Source organism: Chiloscyllium plagiosum, chromosome 3 (genome assembly GCF_004010195.1).
Source record: "Chiloscyllium plagiosum isolate BGI_BamShark_2017 chromosome 3, ASM401019v2, whole genome shotgun sequence".
In the NCBI taxonomy this organism is placed as follows: Eukaryota; Metazoa; Chordata; class Chondrichthyes; order Orectolobiformes; family Hemiscylliidae; genus Chiloscyllium; species Chiloscyllium plagiosum.
In genome coordinates, this window is record NC_057712.1 from 37,831,178 (window position 1) to 37,849,158 (window position 17,981).

General features: G+C 39.0%; 1 protein-coding gene across 3 annotated transcripts in view; it reads right to left on the minus strand.

The window, feature by feature from the left end:
- The window catches only part of LOC122542453 (signal-induced proliferation-associated 1-like protein 2), a 557,075-nt gene that overhangs the window by 135,979 nt on the left and 403,115 nt on the right, over positions 1–17,981 (minus strand). For all 3 annotated transcript variants that reach the window (XM_043680159.1, XM_043680169.1, XM_043680179.1), the window contains exons 12-14: positions 16,306–16,412; positions 9,439–9,536; positions 6,987–7,384 (exon numbers count right to left, since the gene is read on the minus strand). In XM_043680159.1, the coding sequence (XP_043536094.1) occupies positions 6,987–7,384; positions 9,439–9,536; positions 16,306–16,412 (603 nt within the window). The remainder of the gene's footprint in view (positions 1–6,986; positions 7,385–9,438; positions 9,537–16,305; positions 16,413–17,981) is intronic.

Consider the following 17,981-nt stretch of genomic DNA (forward strand, 5'->3'; position numbering starts at 1 on the left):
TTATTATAATTAAACGTTCAGTCAAAAGTCTTTACAATTTTCCTTCACTGAAAGCTCATTTAAATGTCTGCATTTCTGGTCATTTTAATTTAACTTACAATTGCAAATCATTCTCATTCCAAAATTCAGAGTGGCTCTTTTTCATAAATAAAGAAATATAACGCCCTTTCAGAATATCTGAAACATGACTGCTATCATCTTGGTTTTTAATCGATGTTTGATAGGGAGCAATTGACCTTGATTGCCGACTTCTAATATTTGTTGAAATGACAGTGGCCTTTCCACATTATTGCTGCATAAAATTAAGAGCAAGACTTGATCATTACTTCTGGCTGTTTTCTGCAGTCTTGGTAGATGTGTTTGGTAGCAGTGGGGGTCAACATTAAATCATTCTCTGCTTTTCAACAAAATTATTTGATAGTTTTAAAAGTATTGAGCAAATATTTTTCCACCTATTAAGATTCACAGTAGAAATTTTCTGTTAAACTAAATGCAAAAAGTATTGTAAAACATAGCTTTAAATTAAGGGGTGGTAGGTATAGGACAGATGTTAGGGGTAGATTCTTTACTCAGCAAGTCGTGAGATCATGGAATGCCCTGCCAGTAGCAGTGGTAGACTCTCCCTCTTTATGGGCATTTAAATGGGCATTGGATAGGCATATGGAGGATAGTGGGCTAGTGTAGGTTAGGTGGGCTTGGATCGGCACAACATCGAGGGCCGAAGGGCCTGTACTGCGCTGTATTCTTCTATGTTCTATAAGAATGGAGCATAAGAATGCCACAAACTGAAAAATATGAATCATATAGATGGCTTTACATAAAAAGGAGAAAATTAATGTTCATAGACACTAATACATAAATTAAAGAGTATTAATCAGTGTAGAAAGTATCATAAATTGAGTATTAATTCATTTAGACATTCAAAAACTGAAGAGCATTAGCTCTTGTCGAGAGGGTTATAACCTGAAGCATATTAATTTATGTTGACAGTATCACAAACAGAGAAGTATTAATTCATGTAATGTCATAAACTAAAGAGTATTAAGTAATAAATAGATGGACAATATTGCATGAACTTGAACAGAATTAATGAACAGACAATATTGCATACACTGAAGTATGAATTAGTATGAATTAAGGGTGTGACATAAACAGAAGAGTAATAAGTTTTGCAGATAATTTAATAAACTGAAGAGTATAATTTGGTAGTGTTGCACGAACTAAAAAGTATTAATTAAAAGAGAGGGTTATCATTTGAGGGTTACCAGTGACATACAGGAGACGATTCAACCCATCAAGTCTACTCCGAAATTCAATGAGATCATGTCTGTTCTGATGATCCTCAACATCACTTCTACCTTATTTCATAACTCTCAATTCCCTTAGTCAGATTTTGAATCACTATCTCAGCCTTGAATATACTGAATGACCCAGTATCTACATTCCTCTGTGGAAAGGAATTCCACGATTTGCTGCCCTCAGAGTAAAACATCCTTTACGATTCTGTTTGAAAAGCCTGATTCCTTGCTCTGAGGTAATGCACTCAGGTTGTTTTGCTTGTGGGAGAGCCTCAAACCAATCTCCATCTACCCTATCAAGCTCCCAAAGAATCTTATATGTTTATCAAGATCTGCTTTCATTCTTCTGATCTCCAATGAGTATGAATCCAACCTATCCAACATCTCCTTGAAAGAAAATTTTTCCATTCCTGGGACCAATCTGGTGAACCTTCCCCACTGTCTCCAGTGCCTGTATAACTTTCTTTAGAAACGGGGGCCAAAATTGATCACAATATTCTAGGTGTAGTCTAACGCATGCCTCAGAGTTTTAGCCAGACCTCCCTACTTTTTATATTCAAAGTGTCATAGAAGTTTGGAACTGTCTTTCACAAATGACAGGTACTTCTTCATATTTTAATATGAGATCAATATATTTTTTCTTAAATAAAGATATTAAGGCATATGTGCTAAAGGCAGGTAATATGCAGTTAGACCCAGATCAGCCAATATCTCATTGAATAGCAGAATAGTTTTGAGGGGACTGAATGGCCTAGTCCTGTTCTTATGCTCCTTTTTATAATTGATTCCCTTTAAATAATGGCTAACATTCAATTTGCATTTCCTGTTATTTGTTGAACTTGGATGCTTTTTTTTGATTCATGAACAAAGACTCACAAATCCCTGCGCTATAGCTTTATGATAGTATTCAACTCTTCTATGCTTCTTGCCTAAGCGCATTACCGCATATTTTTCCACATTACATTGAATCAGCCAAGATTTTGAACATTTACTTTATCGGTCTATATCCCTCCGTATATGATTTTCATTAATTGTGTTCCCATTTATTTGTGTCATATGCAAACTTAGTAAGAGTACATTCACTTCTGTCATCCAAGTCATTAGTATATACTGTAAATAATTATGGCCCCAGCACTGATCCCTGTGGCGTTCCTAGTTAGAGCTTGCCATGCTGAAAATGCCCCTTTTTATCTCAACTCTCAGTCATTTAGAGTCATACAGTCATAAAGATATACAGCACAGAAACAGACCCTTCAGTCCACCTCATCCACACCAGCTATACTAAATAAATCTAGTCACACTTGTCAGCATCTGGTCTGCATCCCTCTAAACTCTTCCTATTTGTATAACCATCCAAAAGCCTTTTAAATATTGTAATTGTACCAGCCTCCACCACTTCCTCTGGCAGCTCATTCCAAGCACGCACCACCTTCTGCCCCCTTGGATAACTTTTAAATCTTTCGCCTCTCACCTTAAATCCATGCCATCCAGTTTTGGATTCCCAGAACACGGTGAAAAGATCTGATCTATTCACCTTATCCATGCCCCTCATGATTTTATGAATATCTGTAAGGTCACCCCTCAGACTCTGATGCTTCAGGGAAAATAGCACCAGTCTATTTAGCCTCTCCCTATAGTTCAAACCCTCCAATATTGGAAATATCCTTGTAACTCTTTTCTGAACCCTTACAAGATTCACATCCTTCCCATAGCAGGGAGAACATAACTGCACAGAGACTTCCAATAGTGGCCTAACCAATGTCCTGTACAGCCAAAGAATGATCTCCCAACTCCTATATTCAATGTACTGACCAATAAAGGCAAGCATACACAATGCCTTCTGCATTATCAATCTACCTGCGACTTCATTCTCAAGGAACTATGAACCTACACTCCAAGGTCTTTGTTCAGCAACACACTCTGGATTAGAGGTGCTGGAAAAGCACAGCAGTTCAGGCAGCATCCGAGGAGCAGTAAAATCGGTGTTTCGGGCAAAAGCCCTTCATCAGGAATACAGGCAGAGTGCCTGAAGGGTGGAGAGATAAATGAGAGGAGAGTGGGGTGGGGAGAAAATAGCATAGAGTACAATAGGTGAGTGGGGGAAGGGATGAAGGTGATAGGTCAGGGAGGAGGGTGGAGTGGATAGGTGGAAAAGAAGAAGATAGGCCTATTGTACTCTATGCTTTGGGGTTGGGATGGGAAAAGGAGTGGGATGGATAGGTGTTGTAGTACCTAGAGAGAGAATAAAAGGGGGAAGCAGATAAAATGACTACTTGTATGTAAGCTGGGGAAGAAATTAATGCTGAATAGTGATAATGGAATTGTGAATATTTGAAAATAGGTTGGCTTTGCTGGGTGCAATCCATGCAGAATACGACCAGGGAAGTGGAAGTGGAAAACAAACATGGAGGGAGGCGTTCATACTCAGAACTTCTTAAATTTAATGTTGAGTTCTGAGTGCTCTAAAGTCCTAGATGGAAGACAGGGTCATAGAGTCATACAGCATAGAAACAGACCTTTTGGTCCAACTATCCCATGCTGACCATGTTCCCAAAATCAACTAGTCCCACCTGTCTATGTTTGGCCACATCTGTCCAAACCTTTCCAATTCATGTACTTCTCTAAATGTCTTATAAATATTGCAACTGTACCTACATCCATAAATCCTCTGGTAGTTCATTCTACACACTAACCACTCTGTGTAAAAAAGGTAGCCCTCATATTCTTTCTAAATCTTTCTCCTCTTGCCTTAAAAATATGCTATTCATATTATCTATACCCCTCATGATTTTATAAACCTCTATTAGGTCACCCCTTAACCTCCTCAGCTGCAGTGAAAAAAATCCCAGCCTATCCAGCCTCTTCCTACAACTCACACCCTCCAGCCCGAGCAAAATCCTCAAAATCTTTTCTGAACCTTCTTCCTATAACATGGCAATCAGAACTGCACATAGTCATCCAGAACAGGCCTCACCAACATCCTGTACAACCTCAGCATAATGTCCCAACTCCTATACTCAAAGGTCTGAATGAAAAATGAAGACAAACGTGCTAAATGACTTCTTAACCACTCTGCCTACCTGTGATGCAAATTTCAAAGAATTATGCACCTGAATCCCTAGGTCTCTCAGTTCTGCAACACTATGCAGAGCCCTACCATTAAATTGTATAAATCCTGCGCTTATTTGTTTTATCAAAATGCAATACCTTGCATTTATCCAAATTAAACTGCATTTGCCACTCCCCACTCCATTGACTCAGTTGATCAAGATCTCTTTATAATCTTAGATAACCTTCTTCACTGTACACCATACCACCAATTTTGGAGCTATCTGCAAACTTACCAACCATGCTTCCCATGTTCTCATCCATATCATTTAGATAAGCGATAAACAAAAGTGTTCCCAGCACTGTTCTCTGTGGAGTACCACTGGTCACAGGCCTTCAGTCTGAAAACAACACTTCAGCACTACCCTCTGTCTCCTATTGTAAAGACAATTTTGTATCCAATTTGCAAGCTCATTCTGAATCCCATGCAATCCAACTTTATTAATTAGGCTACCACGTGGAACTTTATCAAGGGCTTTACTAAAGTCCAAGTAAACAATGTCTACCTTTCTGTCTTCATCAATCTTTTTGAGTTTTTTGAGGAATTAACCAATCAAGCATTGCAGCAGACCTGAGACAGAAATGTTGGCATGGGAACATGGTGATGCGTTGAGATGGTGGGAACTGAAAACTTGGAGTTATTTTTATAGAAAAAGCAGAAGTGTTCGACCAAACGATCACTCAGTCTTTGTTTCATCTCCCCGGTGTAGAGGAGACTACATAGTGAGCAATGAATACAATAGACCAGATTGAATCAGGTATGGAAGGTGTGTCTTCTACGAGTCAGCCAATCCTCTATCCATGCTGATATATTACCACCCAACACAGTAGCCTCATGTGTGGTACCTTATCACTATGAGGTGAAAAATGTGTTGCTGGAAAAGCGCAGCAGGTCAGGTAGCATCCAAGGAGCAGAAGAATCGACGTTTCGGGCATAAGCCCTTCTTCAGTTATGTTCACTATGTTTGACAGTGTCAAATTATGAAAGTATTCATTCTTGTTGACAATACAGCATGATTTACAGTTACAAAATCCTGTTACAGTTACTAAATCCTGTCAGGATTTGGACGCAGGTCAATGACCAGAGGACACAGATATAAATTAAGTGGCAAAATAACCAGGGGTAAATGATAATCTTTCTTCTAACACAACAAGTTTTTATCTGAAATACATTGCCCAAAGGGCAGTGGAAGCAGATCCCAAAGTAAATTTCAGAGAAGAACCTGAAAACATACTTCAAGCAGCTGAGGAGAGCAGGAAGCAAGGGCATCATTGAGCTATATGGGAAAAGGAAGGAAATTAGATTCATTACACATTTGCTCTAGTCACAATGGATGAATGACTTCCTTTTGTGCTGCAAGATTCTAAAGAATTCCAAATGTAGATTGTCAAGATCCTTTCCTATTGATTAAGCAGTATGTCACATCTGGTAATGCTACCCTCAAATAGTTTTTTAATATTAAGATATTTAAGCAAGTTGATCTGTATTCAACAATGTTTTGATTGGTGTTCTTCAGAGAGCACTCAACATGATTCACATGGAGTACTGTAGAAGTTTGGGAGCCACATTATAGGAAAGATGTAAATACATTGGGGAGAGTTCAGAAGGGATTTACAAGTATAGTTCCAGGAATGAAACACTTTAATTATGAGGGTAGATTGAAGAAGTTGGTTCTGTTCTTCTTGGAGACAAGACGGCTGATAGGAGTTTTCAAAATCAGGAACAAAATTTGGACAGAGTAAATAGGGGGAAATTGTTCCCAGTCAAAAGAAAAAAGGGCGACTGTCATAGCTTAAAAGTGATGTGCAAATGAAGAAAGGGAGTGTGAAAAATGCTTATTTACACATCTAGTAGTTAGGGTAAGGAATGTCTGGCCTGGAAATGTGACTGACGCAGGTTCATTTGGGGTATTCAACAGAGTGTTCGATAATTATTTGGCTAGAAATGATAGACAGAGGTACGGGGAAAAGACAGGAATTTGGAACTGGACAACAGAACAAGCTCAGCAATGATGGGCCAAATAGCCTCCTTCTGCACTGTAACAATTCTGTGATGACTAAACAGATGGTTGTTGGTGCATGGAATGCTTTCAATGGGAATAGTTCAGGCAAAGGTCATTGCATCTTTGAAGGCAAAAGCAAGGCAAGTACTTGGAGCAAATGTCCACAGCTAAGGTGTGAAAGTAGGATTAATGCTGAATTTCTCTTTCAAACACATTCATAGATGCAATTATCCAAATGATTTCCTTATAAGTTGTAAAATTCTGCAGTTCACAAACGTTTTCTACAGTTGCAAAACACACTCCAGATTGGACTTCTACAGAAGCCCGAGACACAGCTCTTTCAGACAAGCACCGCTGACAGTATAATCATCCTTAGTTATCAGTGCCATCAGTAAATTAAGGCAGTCAAAACATTGAAGTGCATGCTTCCGAAACAAGCAATATTGTACTTCCTTGTTGTTTTGATCAAAAGTCCCAAAGTAAATGTTCTGTTTCATAATGCCAAAGATAATTTAATCTAATATAAATACACATTGATAATGTTATGTTTATTTGCTGAAGTAGGAATTATCTGTACCTGGAATGTGAGGAGATCTCACTGAGATCACCGGTACTTCCTTGGGTAGCAAGGCTGGCAGAAATTGCAGCAGTGTAGTTATGAACGCTGTATGATTTTGCTTGTCCATCTTCAGGCCCTCCATCTTCACAATGATCCACCCACTGTACCATCTGCTCTGCCCTGCTTTGTACAGCTGATCTGTTGCCAGTTAAATGAACCGTGCCCATCAATGGTGGTGGCATACATGGAGCTGTGTCGATCCCACTATCAGTGGAGGCCCCTTTAATGTACGTCAAGCCCAGCAATTCCGGGTCCATTAAGTCACCAGAACCAAACTGTTTATCATCACTATTGCTGGATGCATTACTGGACAGAGTATTGCTGCTGGAATGGCTTGAGCAATTATTATCGGTAATCTAAAGATGAGGAAAAGGGATACATAACCCAGAATAATAAATATTTCCTGGTGCACTTAAATACTTATTTAACAATAATTATAGTTTTACTCTAAAAGCCCTTGTACTATGACCAGAACTGAGTCATGTTTTAGGACAAGATTAATAGTATATTTTAATTTTCACATTAGCATTTAAAGTACAAATATTATAAAACAAAATGAATGGAATTGCTAACGATCATGCCCTTTGACTCTTGGGCAGTGAGTTATAAAAATATAGTGTGGTGTGATCTCATTATAAAAATCAACTTATGCTGTATTTATAACTATTGGCTCTAAAAACATGCATACAAGCTGCACTATAACCCAAGATCACCCAAGTGCCTTCATTATCTCCAGATAAAGTCCATAGACATACTAACTTACAAAAATACTACCTTAATACTAATACAAATATCAGGGAGCATGCTTAGAGAATGCACAAAAGTGTGCCTGTATTGCCTTTCCCAAACCAATTTCATAAGTGGATATCTCATCATCAAATGGTATAATTGCATTAATTGACATGGTTACATTTGACACAGATTGTGAGAGATTGTTTGATCATCTCTTTGTAGGCGCTGTTGCTTTCATTGAGCTCTAATGAAAAAGTGAAGCCACTTGTGCTAATTACTGTTAATTAAATTGAAAATGATTTGGAGAAAATGCCCCATGGCAAGGTTAGAATAAACATTTTTGTTAACTCAAATAAATTTTTGTTATTGAAACAATACATTTCAAATAAAATTACAAAGGGCACATCAAGATTTACTAAATGAACAGAAGGAGTATTCTGGTAAAAATGTGATGTGACATTGCAAAGAATTTAAAGACAGAGGGATTTCATGACCTTACTGTGTATAGCAACTAAACGATCTCTCTCAAGTTTACTCCTCTAATGCAAATACTGCTGTAAACAAGGATGGACACCAAAAGTAATGAGAGAAGAAAGCCCTAGAATCAAATTTCACAAGTTTTTGTTTTTGCAGTTCAAACAATTATACCCAGTGCCCAAGTATTAGCGCTGTTTCTGTAAAATAGCAAAGAAGTTGAAATGATACAGCTGATGTTGCTATTTGCCAAGTTATTTAAACGTTCAAGTTGGACATTTTGAGTGAGATGACATACTCTTAAGTGGCATCTGTTGTCAATGCGGACCAGAATCCTCCAGCACCACTGTGTTTGCTTCTAACACTGGCTTGAATTCTAACTGCTATATATACAGGGCACATAAATGGAGCACAGAATGAAAGCGCTATTACAGGACAAATATTGGAGCTATGTACCATGAACAGTTACTGTATAGATAAATGGAGTCTCCACTATTACATTTCAAGTAAATTGAGCTCTGCATAGTGTACAGTTCACATATTGGAGCCATGTATGGTGCGCAGTTACTGTTCAGACAAATGGAGCTTCACATCGTTACAACTACATTTCAGATAAATTGAGCTATTCACAGGTTACAATTCAAGTAAATGGAGCTCTGCACAATTACGTTTTCATTTAAGATAAATGGAGCTCTGCACTGCGGTTTGAACTCCATACTGCCTGACATAACAGTGCAAAGATGTTGTCAGATCTAAGCTGCCACATCCACACACAGGGAAGGGTGTCAAGCCAGAGATCTATTTTACCGTATTATTATACAAGATAATACATTCCTATTTTACAGAAACATAATGGTAAATACACTAACCAAACATACACGTGATACTATGATCTGAAGCCGTTTTGCTGAAGGCTTTTAACTTGACATTGTCCATTAAACAAGAGTGAAGGGCAATGTGACAACTATTTCCCATCCTGACCCCTCATCTCTATTTTGGAAAAAGCCTACCTGGTGATGTGCAAAAGTAGCTCTGAGAAAAACACTCTGCCCTCCAGCAGGTTTAATGTTTGCTCAGCAGCCCTCACAGCTCCAATGCAGGCAGTGACAACACAACAGAATGTGGAGCAGATAACTGCATGCTGGAAATAAAAACATAAGCACAGATCTGCTCACAACAGTTCCTGATGGCTAGTGAATCTTACATGTAAAATCTTATTTGGAGATTCTTTGCCAATGCTTTCCCTTTGCAGTCCCTTGTAGGAATTCAGGATTTTTGTTGATGGGACATGCCATCTGGGCTCTGGAAGAGAAAATAATTTAGGAAAAAAATTGGTGAAAATTTTGATCAGTACTTAAAGGAAGTCATAAAATGAGAGATAAATTTTCAAACTTTTATTTGACCTTATAGTGCTTTCAATTCTTTTCTTCAATGTTGATACAACCTGAGCTTATTGCTGCCAATAAATCAGGGAATAAGACTGTCCCATAGTCACAAGGAAGGAAAGTCACAGAGCATGAGAACCGACCCTTAGGTCCAACTGGTCCGAACCGACCAGATATCCTAAATTAATCTCGTTATATTTGCCAGCATTTGGCCCATATCCCTCTAAACCCTTCCTATTCATATAATGAATCCAGATGACTTTTAAATATTGCAATTCTACCACCCTCCACCACTTCCTCTGGCAGCTCATTCCATACACGCACCATCCTCCTCGTGAAAAAGTTGCCTCTTGGGTCCCTTTTATATCTTTCTCCTCTCACTTTAAACCTATGCCCTCTAGTTTTGGACTCCCCTACCACAGGGAAAAGACCTGGAGTCTGTGTGGAGTTTGCATGTTATTCCTGTGTCTGTGTGGGTTTCCTCCAGATGCTCCGGTTTTCTCCCACTGTCCAAGGATGTGCAGTTTGGGTGGATTGGCCAGGATAAATTATCCATAGTGTCCAGGGAGTGCAGGCTATGGTGGGAAATGGAGGGTTACAGGGATGGAGTAGGGAGGTGTGTCTGGGTGGGATGCTCTTCAGAGGGTCAGTGTGGACTCAATGAACCAAATGGCCTGCTTTCACACTGTAGGGATTCCATGTTTCTATACTTCCACTGCCTTTATACTCTTCTAGGGATTTATTCAATCCCTGTTGTCTCTACCTGACGTATGCTTCCTTCTTTGTTTGACCAGAACCTCAATTTCTCCACTCATCCAGCATTCCCTTCACACTAACAGGAACACACTGTCTGTGGACTCTCATGATCACATTTCTGAATGCTTCCCACTTTCTAGCCATTCATTTACCTGCCTTGACCAACTTTTCAAAGTTCTTGCCTAATATCGTCAAAATTGGCCTTCCTCAAATTTAGAACTTCAACTTTTACATCTGGACTATCCTTTTCCAACATTACTTTAAAACTAGTTGACTTGCCAACTTTAAGGGCATTTAAATGGTCATTGGATAAACATATGGATGATAATGGAATAGTGTAGGATAGACGAGCTTCAGATTGGTTTCACAGGCTAGCGCAACATTGAGGGCCGAAGGGCCCTTACTGCACTGTAATGTTCTATGTTCTATGATCACTGGGCCCAACGTTCTCCCCAACTGACACGTCAGTCTTACTTAATAAGCCCTGCCTTATTTCCCAAGATTAGGCCAAGTTTTGCTCCTTCGCTAACAAATTTGATTCTTGATTTCCCGCTGACTATTGAGGGGTGTGGGTCGATAGTTCAATCCCAATAAAGTGATCATCTCTTTCTTATTTCTCAGTTCCACACAAATTACTTCCCTGGTTGTGTTCCCAAGAATATCCTCCTTAAGTCCAGCTGTAATGTTATCCTCCCCTCTCTCTCTCTCCTTTTGATCCTTCCATACACTGGAACATTAAGCTGCCAATTCTGTTCATCCCTGAACCATGTCTCTGTAATTGCTATGATATTCCAGTCCCATGTTCCCACCCATGCCTTGTGTTCATCTGCCTCACCTGTTAAGCCTTTTGCATTGAAATAAATGCAGTTTAATTTATAGTCCTACTTCATTCTCTGATTTGTTCCTGCCTGTCTTGATTGTTTGACTGCTTCTTTCCCCAACTGCACAAGTCTCAGACTGATCTCTTTCAGTCAACATTAAGTTGGTTACTACTTCTCTTTACGACAGATCTTTTTGAACTACCTAGATTAGTTCTTCTTGGACATTGCCAAACAGTAAGGACTCTATCTGCCCTATGTCTCACCCTTATGCGTTCTATATCTTCCCTCAAGCAAGTTCTTTTAGTTGCTGGCAATTATTTGGATTTTCTTTCCCTCCTGACTACATAGTAGAACTGCTCCATGGTTAAATGTGGCTTCCCACTAAGCCTCCAGGTCAACAGAGGCACCTAACCCAGCCTGTTTGCAAATAGATGGGTGTCTAGTACAAAACTGATAGGACTGCAGGGAAAGAGACACACTATTGGCAGTTCCTGTGTGGATTTACTAATCTGCTGTCAGTAATAATATTTCTCACTACTCCCTTGTTTACCTAACGTCAGAATTGAAAATTCAAGGTTCATAAAGAAATGCAGCCTATAACATCCCCAGGGATTGGGTCCTCAGCAAGCATTTCTGCAACATTTTCTTGCAAGTGGATTTGTCAATTTCCATCTACATTCAGTTTTCTGACTGTTGCCCTTCTAATATTTCTTGGTTGCTTCACTCTTGGTATTGAACTCTCCACAAGCATCAAAACTTCTGTCAAAAAAAGGTCAATTTTTTCTTTTCTACAAATCATTTTCTTTCCTCTGCCAAAAATCACTATTCTTTGAAACTGCACTGATCACAATCAGCAACAATGCTGTATCTTTGCTACTGAAACAAATCTAAATGTGTAAGGTGCAGTATGCCACAGCTTCTTTTGGCAGCAGGGGATACAGGAGAACAGATTAGTTTCCCACTAGGCCCTTTCTCCATCTCCCAAAGTGTCTTGCTACATGAGTATCATTGCCAACAGTTTTGCATTTTTTTAAAAGTTGGAATTGCAACTATATGTGCCTCCGATGATGGAAACACCCATACAGTCCATTTACATTCAAGCTGACCATTTTGCTACACAGGATAATTAAGTGATTTCTGAATTCACCTATTTACTGTTTAATGACAAATATAGCAAAGAAAATATTGGCTGACTTTGTTTCTCAAAATCAATTGATTATTAGAACGAGATTAAACATTATACATGAGAGAAATGAATGCCTAACAATACAATATTAATAATATTCCAAAAAGTGATTAAACAAAGTCCAACTCGCTTAGAACTCTAGTCTCCAGTTCACCCAGAACTTCACTGTTCACATGTTATCTTGTACAATCAATCCTGCTCTCCAAGATTCCACTGCTCCCTATCTGTCTGATATTTAAAAAACATTTCTTTATGGGTTCCTTCGTGGTTCTTCCTCTGCACCACACATTTCTCACTCAGAATCCAAACTACTGCTGTCTTTACTTTGCTATATGTGGATGACACAGCTTTGGGCCAACATGCTCAAGTGGAATCAACTTCCTGATTCCCTGTACTGCATCTCACCCTGCTACTAAACCTATCCATCAGTCATATTCCCTAGCATTTTCTATTAATTCTGCTTCAGTTCCCCGAGTGAATCTGACAAGATATTTTGCTGCCTTACAATTGCTTGTGTTTTGACTGTTATTGGTTAGAGTCACCACTGGTACTTTTACCAGTTACCTCAAATCTGTGATCACTGGTTATTCATTCTTCTGTCACTGGAAATAGAAGAGTAAGTTGCACAGTTAGAGTGAAGGATTCTTTGACAGCATGGGAGTGATTCAAGGGAATTGTGAATGTGGTGGCTGGGTGGGGTGGTGGTGGAGAGGTACTTTAATCAAGGTTTACCCCAAGAAATAAAGTCCCCAGAGCAGGTGGTGGGTGGGACAGGAAAAGAGGCATGATCCGTGAAGCTTACCTGGACTAAGACCAACAGCAATGTGATGTCATCAGTACAGGGAAAGCAACTGACTGGTGATAAGATTTGGTCAGTATTTGCAGTCTTTAAATGAAAGTTGGGTATTTAAGTCTTTTGACTGCTTTGTCTCCAAGAAATAGCTTGTTAAGTTTTTATTGTTAAGTCCATACTTATTCTCAGGATAAATTATTCTAAGTTTTCAGAGTTACAGGATGGGGAAGGGCTAAGTGGAGTGCATATCCTGCAGTATTTCTGAAGTCATCAACATTGGCCCAGATAAACATATATGCAGAAGTATGATTGGCTGCACAAACGTGAGCTCTGGGCTTTGGAACTGGAGCAGTGGCTGGACTCAAGTTTTTACTTCATACAGGCATAGCACTGTATGAAAAGCAGTGGTGCAGTCCTTGTCTATATTTAAAGCTAAGGTAGATAGATTCGTTATCAGTAGGGAATCAAGAGTTATGGGGAAAATGCAAGAAAGTAGACATGAAGAATGTCAGATCAGCCATAATCCTATTGTATAGCAGAGTAGGGTCAAAGGGCCAAGTGGCCTGCTCCTCTTATTTCTTATGGTCTTAGGACCAGAGCTTAGGGTTTTGACAGTCATTGCTGCAATGACTATCTTCCTATCTGGAGATCTGGGTCATTAAAACAGATCAACAAGAAGAGACAGACAGTAAGATAAACCAATGTAGGAAACAGTTTCAAAACTAAGAAATATAAAGGTGGAATGATTAAGTTCCTCTGCTCTACATGTTCTTTTACTTTCTTTTCTTCTCACTTTTTAGCAGTTCCGGGGCAGCTTGACAGGAAGTGAGTCCTGGGGCAGCGTGAGGGAAAGTGAGTCCTTCGGCAGCACGAGTGGAAGTGAGTCCTGGGGCAGCGTGAGGGGAAGCGAATCCCGGGGCAGCGCGGGGGGAAGCGAGTCCCGGGGCAGAGCAACTTATCTTGGTGCAGCTGAGTGCCAGTGTGGAGCAGGCTGGAGGCTTGGAGTGAAGGGAGACAGTTGTTGGACTGGGGCCTGGTGCAGGTGGTCAGACCACATGCTTAGCTGCTATTTGAAATTCTTTACTGGACTGTAATATCAAGCCTTTAACTATATTGTAGCTATCTTATTTCTAACTTATTTTTTAGACAGTGTACGTAATGCTACTACTTTTCCTTTTATTCCTCTTTTGTGCCCAAGATTTGCACTTAGGTACCTGCACCTAAGATGGCACCATTGGAGACAACCGTTGTAAAAACTTTTCACTGTACTCCTGTACTTTTATTCTATTCTATTCTATTCATTGGTGGAGCAATTAAAATCGAGGTGTGCAAGAAACCAAAACTGAGGAATTGCATTAATCCTGGAGGATTCAGGACTTCTGAAGATTGGAGAGGAGGGATGGGGCTTCAGAGGAATTTCAAACCAAGTTGAGAAGTTAAAGTTAAGACACTGCTTTACCAGAAGCCAATAAAAGTCATCCTGCATCGGGCTGATGGTGAACAAGGCTTGGTGGGTGTCAGGATATGGCAGCAAGGTTTTGATCTCGGGTAGAAAGAGGGAGGTTGTCCAAGGTGGGTGCTGGAATAGTTGAGTTGCATGGTAACAAAGACATTGATGAAGCTGAAGCACGGGCAGAATTGGGAGATGTAAGAAAGATGTTAATAGACAGCCTGAGAAATGGTGTGAATGTGTGGGTGGAAATTTCTCTCTGAGTCAAATGATCCTAAGAAATAGGAGCAGAAGTAGACTATTTGGTCCCTCAAGACTGCTCCATCATTTAATAAGATCATGGCTGATCTGTTAGTTTTGATTTCTACATTCCCACCTATCCTAGTAACCCTCAATTTCCCTGCTTAATAAGAATCTATTCACCTCAGTCAAAGGCTCTGTTTCTACCAGCTTATAAGGCAGACAGCTGCAAAATCGCATAACACCCTTACAAAAAACATCTCTCCTAATCTCTGTCCCTAAAGGGCAAATCCTACTTTTAAAACCGTGCCCTCTAGTCCTGGACTGACTCACAAGAGGAACCATCCTTTCTGCTTCCAGCATGTTAGGACCATTCAGAATCTTACAAGCTTTAATAAAATCTTCCCTCATTGTTCTAAGTTCCAGTGGAAACAAGGGCAGCCTGTCCAACCTATTCTCATAAAACAACTACTCATTCCATGCATCAATCTAGTGAACCTCCTGTGAAGTGCTTCCAATTTATTTACATCCTTCCTTAAATAACACCAAAAAAATGCAGGATTTTCAGGTTATGGTCTCAATGCCTTTTATAACTGAAGCATAACATCCTTACTTTTATGCTCAAATCCTCACATAATTATTTGCAGAACCTGCAATGTAATCTTTTGTGACTCATGCACCACAACACCTAAATTGCTCATCAACTGCGAATTCTATCAAATATGATGCTATGGCGACAATATATTTCAGTCTTAAACAGAGTCAAGGCAAGGGATGGAATCAACAAGCAGGGAATAGGGAGCAACATTTGGGTCAAAGATAAAGCATTGATCCTCTCAATATTTTGCTGGTGAATTACTGCTCATCCAGTATTGAATGTCAGACAAGCATACTAACAATTTAAAGGAGAAAGCGAGGACTGCAGATGCTGGAAAGTCAGTGTCAAAAAGTGTGGCACTGGAAAAGCATAGCAGGTCAGCCAGCATCTGAGAAGCAGGACAGCCGACGTATCGGGCATAAGCTCTTTATCAGATTCCTGATGAAGGGCTAACTCCCAAAACATTAACTCTCCAGCTCCTCGGATGCTGCCTGACCTGCTGTGCTTTTCCTGTGCCACACTTTGATTACTAATAATTTAAAGACATTGAAGGGATCAAGATGATGTATAGCTCAATTCACCAATGTAGATATGGAAACAAGTACTGTGCTTTTGAATGATGTTTTCTCAATACTAGAGTATCAGTGCTCCAACTGAATCATGTAAATGCAGAGTAATATATTTATTTCTTTTGATTTAAACACTCGCAGGAGTTAAAATGTTGCAGGTTTCAATTATCAAGCAAGACATGTGTTGAATTTGTTGTGATTATAACATAATCACATTTTTAAAATTAAAACATTACTCCAATTTAGTAAATTGATTCCAAATGTGGAACTTACCAACACTTCTGGTCCTCTCCAATGTGCCATCTCGTTCTCTTGGTGCGTCATATTCTGTCAGAGCACTGGTTGAACCTTGATGATCGTGTAAAACAGGGGATTGGCACCTTTTAATAAAAAGCAGGATGTTAATAATATCAGTGGGATACAAATTCATTCAACAGCGATACAATTTCACATAGCTGCTAAAAATAATCTAAAAAAATAAGCTGTTGATCTAAATCTAATTTCGACTTCAGGATTCAGAACTAAATAGATACAAAGCTGATATTATCATTATATTGACCATGCAATTATCTGACTGGGAGATTTTGAAAAGATATTTTACTCTTCCATTAAAAAATACACATTAATGTACCACTTCAACAATCATCAATTTCTTAAAGTACTTCACAATCAATATTAGATGTGAAGTCTAATCACTGGCTATGTAAGGAAATATAGTTATCAATTTACACACAGTAAACCCCAACTAACAGCAATTTGCAATAAATAGTTAAGTTGCTTTGGTGCAGTTGATCAAGGGACATAAAGGACACTGAAAGAGCATGTGAATCAACTGGAACAGGAAGAAGTGCGTCACCCATTCTCATAATGCTGTATAATTGAATGATTACCTGCAGATTATATAAATGTAAACTGTTAATCTTCATTAATTATTGAGTGTGCTATGCATCAGTGGGGTATTTGTTGTTGTGCAATCATGCTGTAATCCAATCTAGCATTGAACAGCTCACTAGCTGAACAGTGCTGATTTGAAACAGGCCCTGATATGGCAATTATCATGGAAATAAATGAAGTACCATATTTTTTCTTTATGCAATAAATGGGCTTTTAATTATAAGTAAACATATCAACAGGAAGCATATAAGACTCTTGCAAAACACCAAGATTCCACTCAGAACTTTGGAATTTAAAAACAAATTTCTTCTCACATGTAAATAATGCAACAGACTCCTTGATTATTGGAAGCTATCCTTTTTAGGAATCGCAGTTCAAAAAGGTTCATGCTTCACTTTGCATTTGATTTGAGCCACAGCTCCCATCTTAAACCTGTATCAACTTTGAAGAGCAAGACAGACCTTTCCTTTGTTCATCATCTTGTTTTATTTAATGTGTTGTGCAGTTTTAATGCAAAACATGATTCTGAATCCTTAGAAAAAAAAACTATGTTTCTCGACCTTCATGATAAAAATACACACTTAAATCCTTGACTGTAAATCTGATTGATCGTCTATAGTAAATGCAAACATTTAAGTAAATGCCACAATTACTCAGCTGCCTACTTATTGAAATTCCTTCTTTCCTGAAATTAATCAAAACATTATCTTGTGTGGCTCTGGGGAAATCCCTTAAAAGTTACCCCAAAACCCTTCCATTGGCCACTGCACACATCCTTGGTTGTACGTGACTTTACTCTTTTATTTTTAAAAAATTAACATTGTGTCTCACAGCTGCAAGTAAGTGACAAATGTAAAAAGTTAGCAATAAAGCAAGGAGAAATGATGAAGCATGGATGAATCAGAGTTATTAGCAAGAGTGCAGTGATGGCTTTGTGGAAACCTGGATCAGATAGTCTACGCAGAGAATTCGTGCTGTATGGTGCAACATGTCATTAAACTAAAGCCCAGATGGCACTCTCAGCTAGGACAAAAGATTAGAAGCGGGGAAGTTCT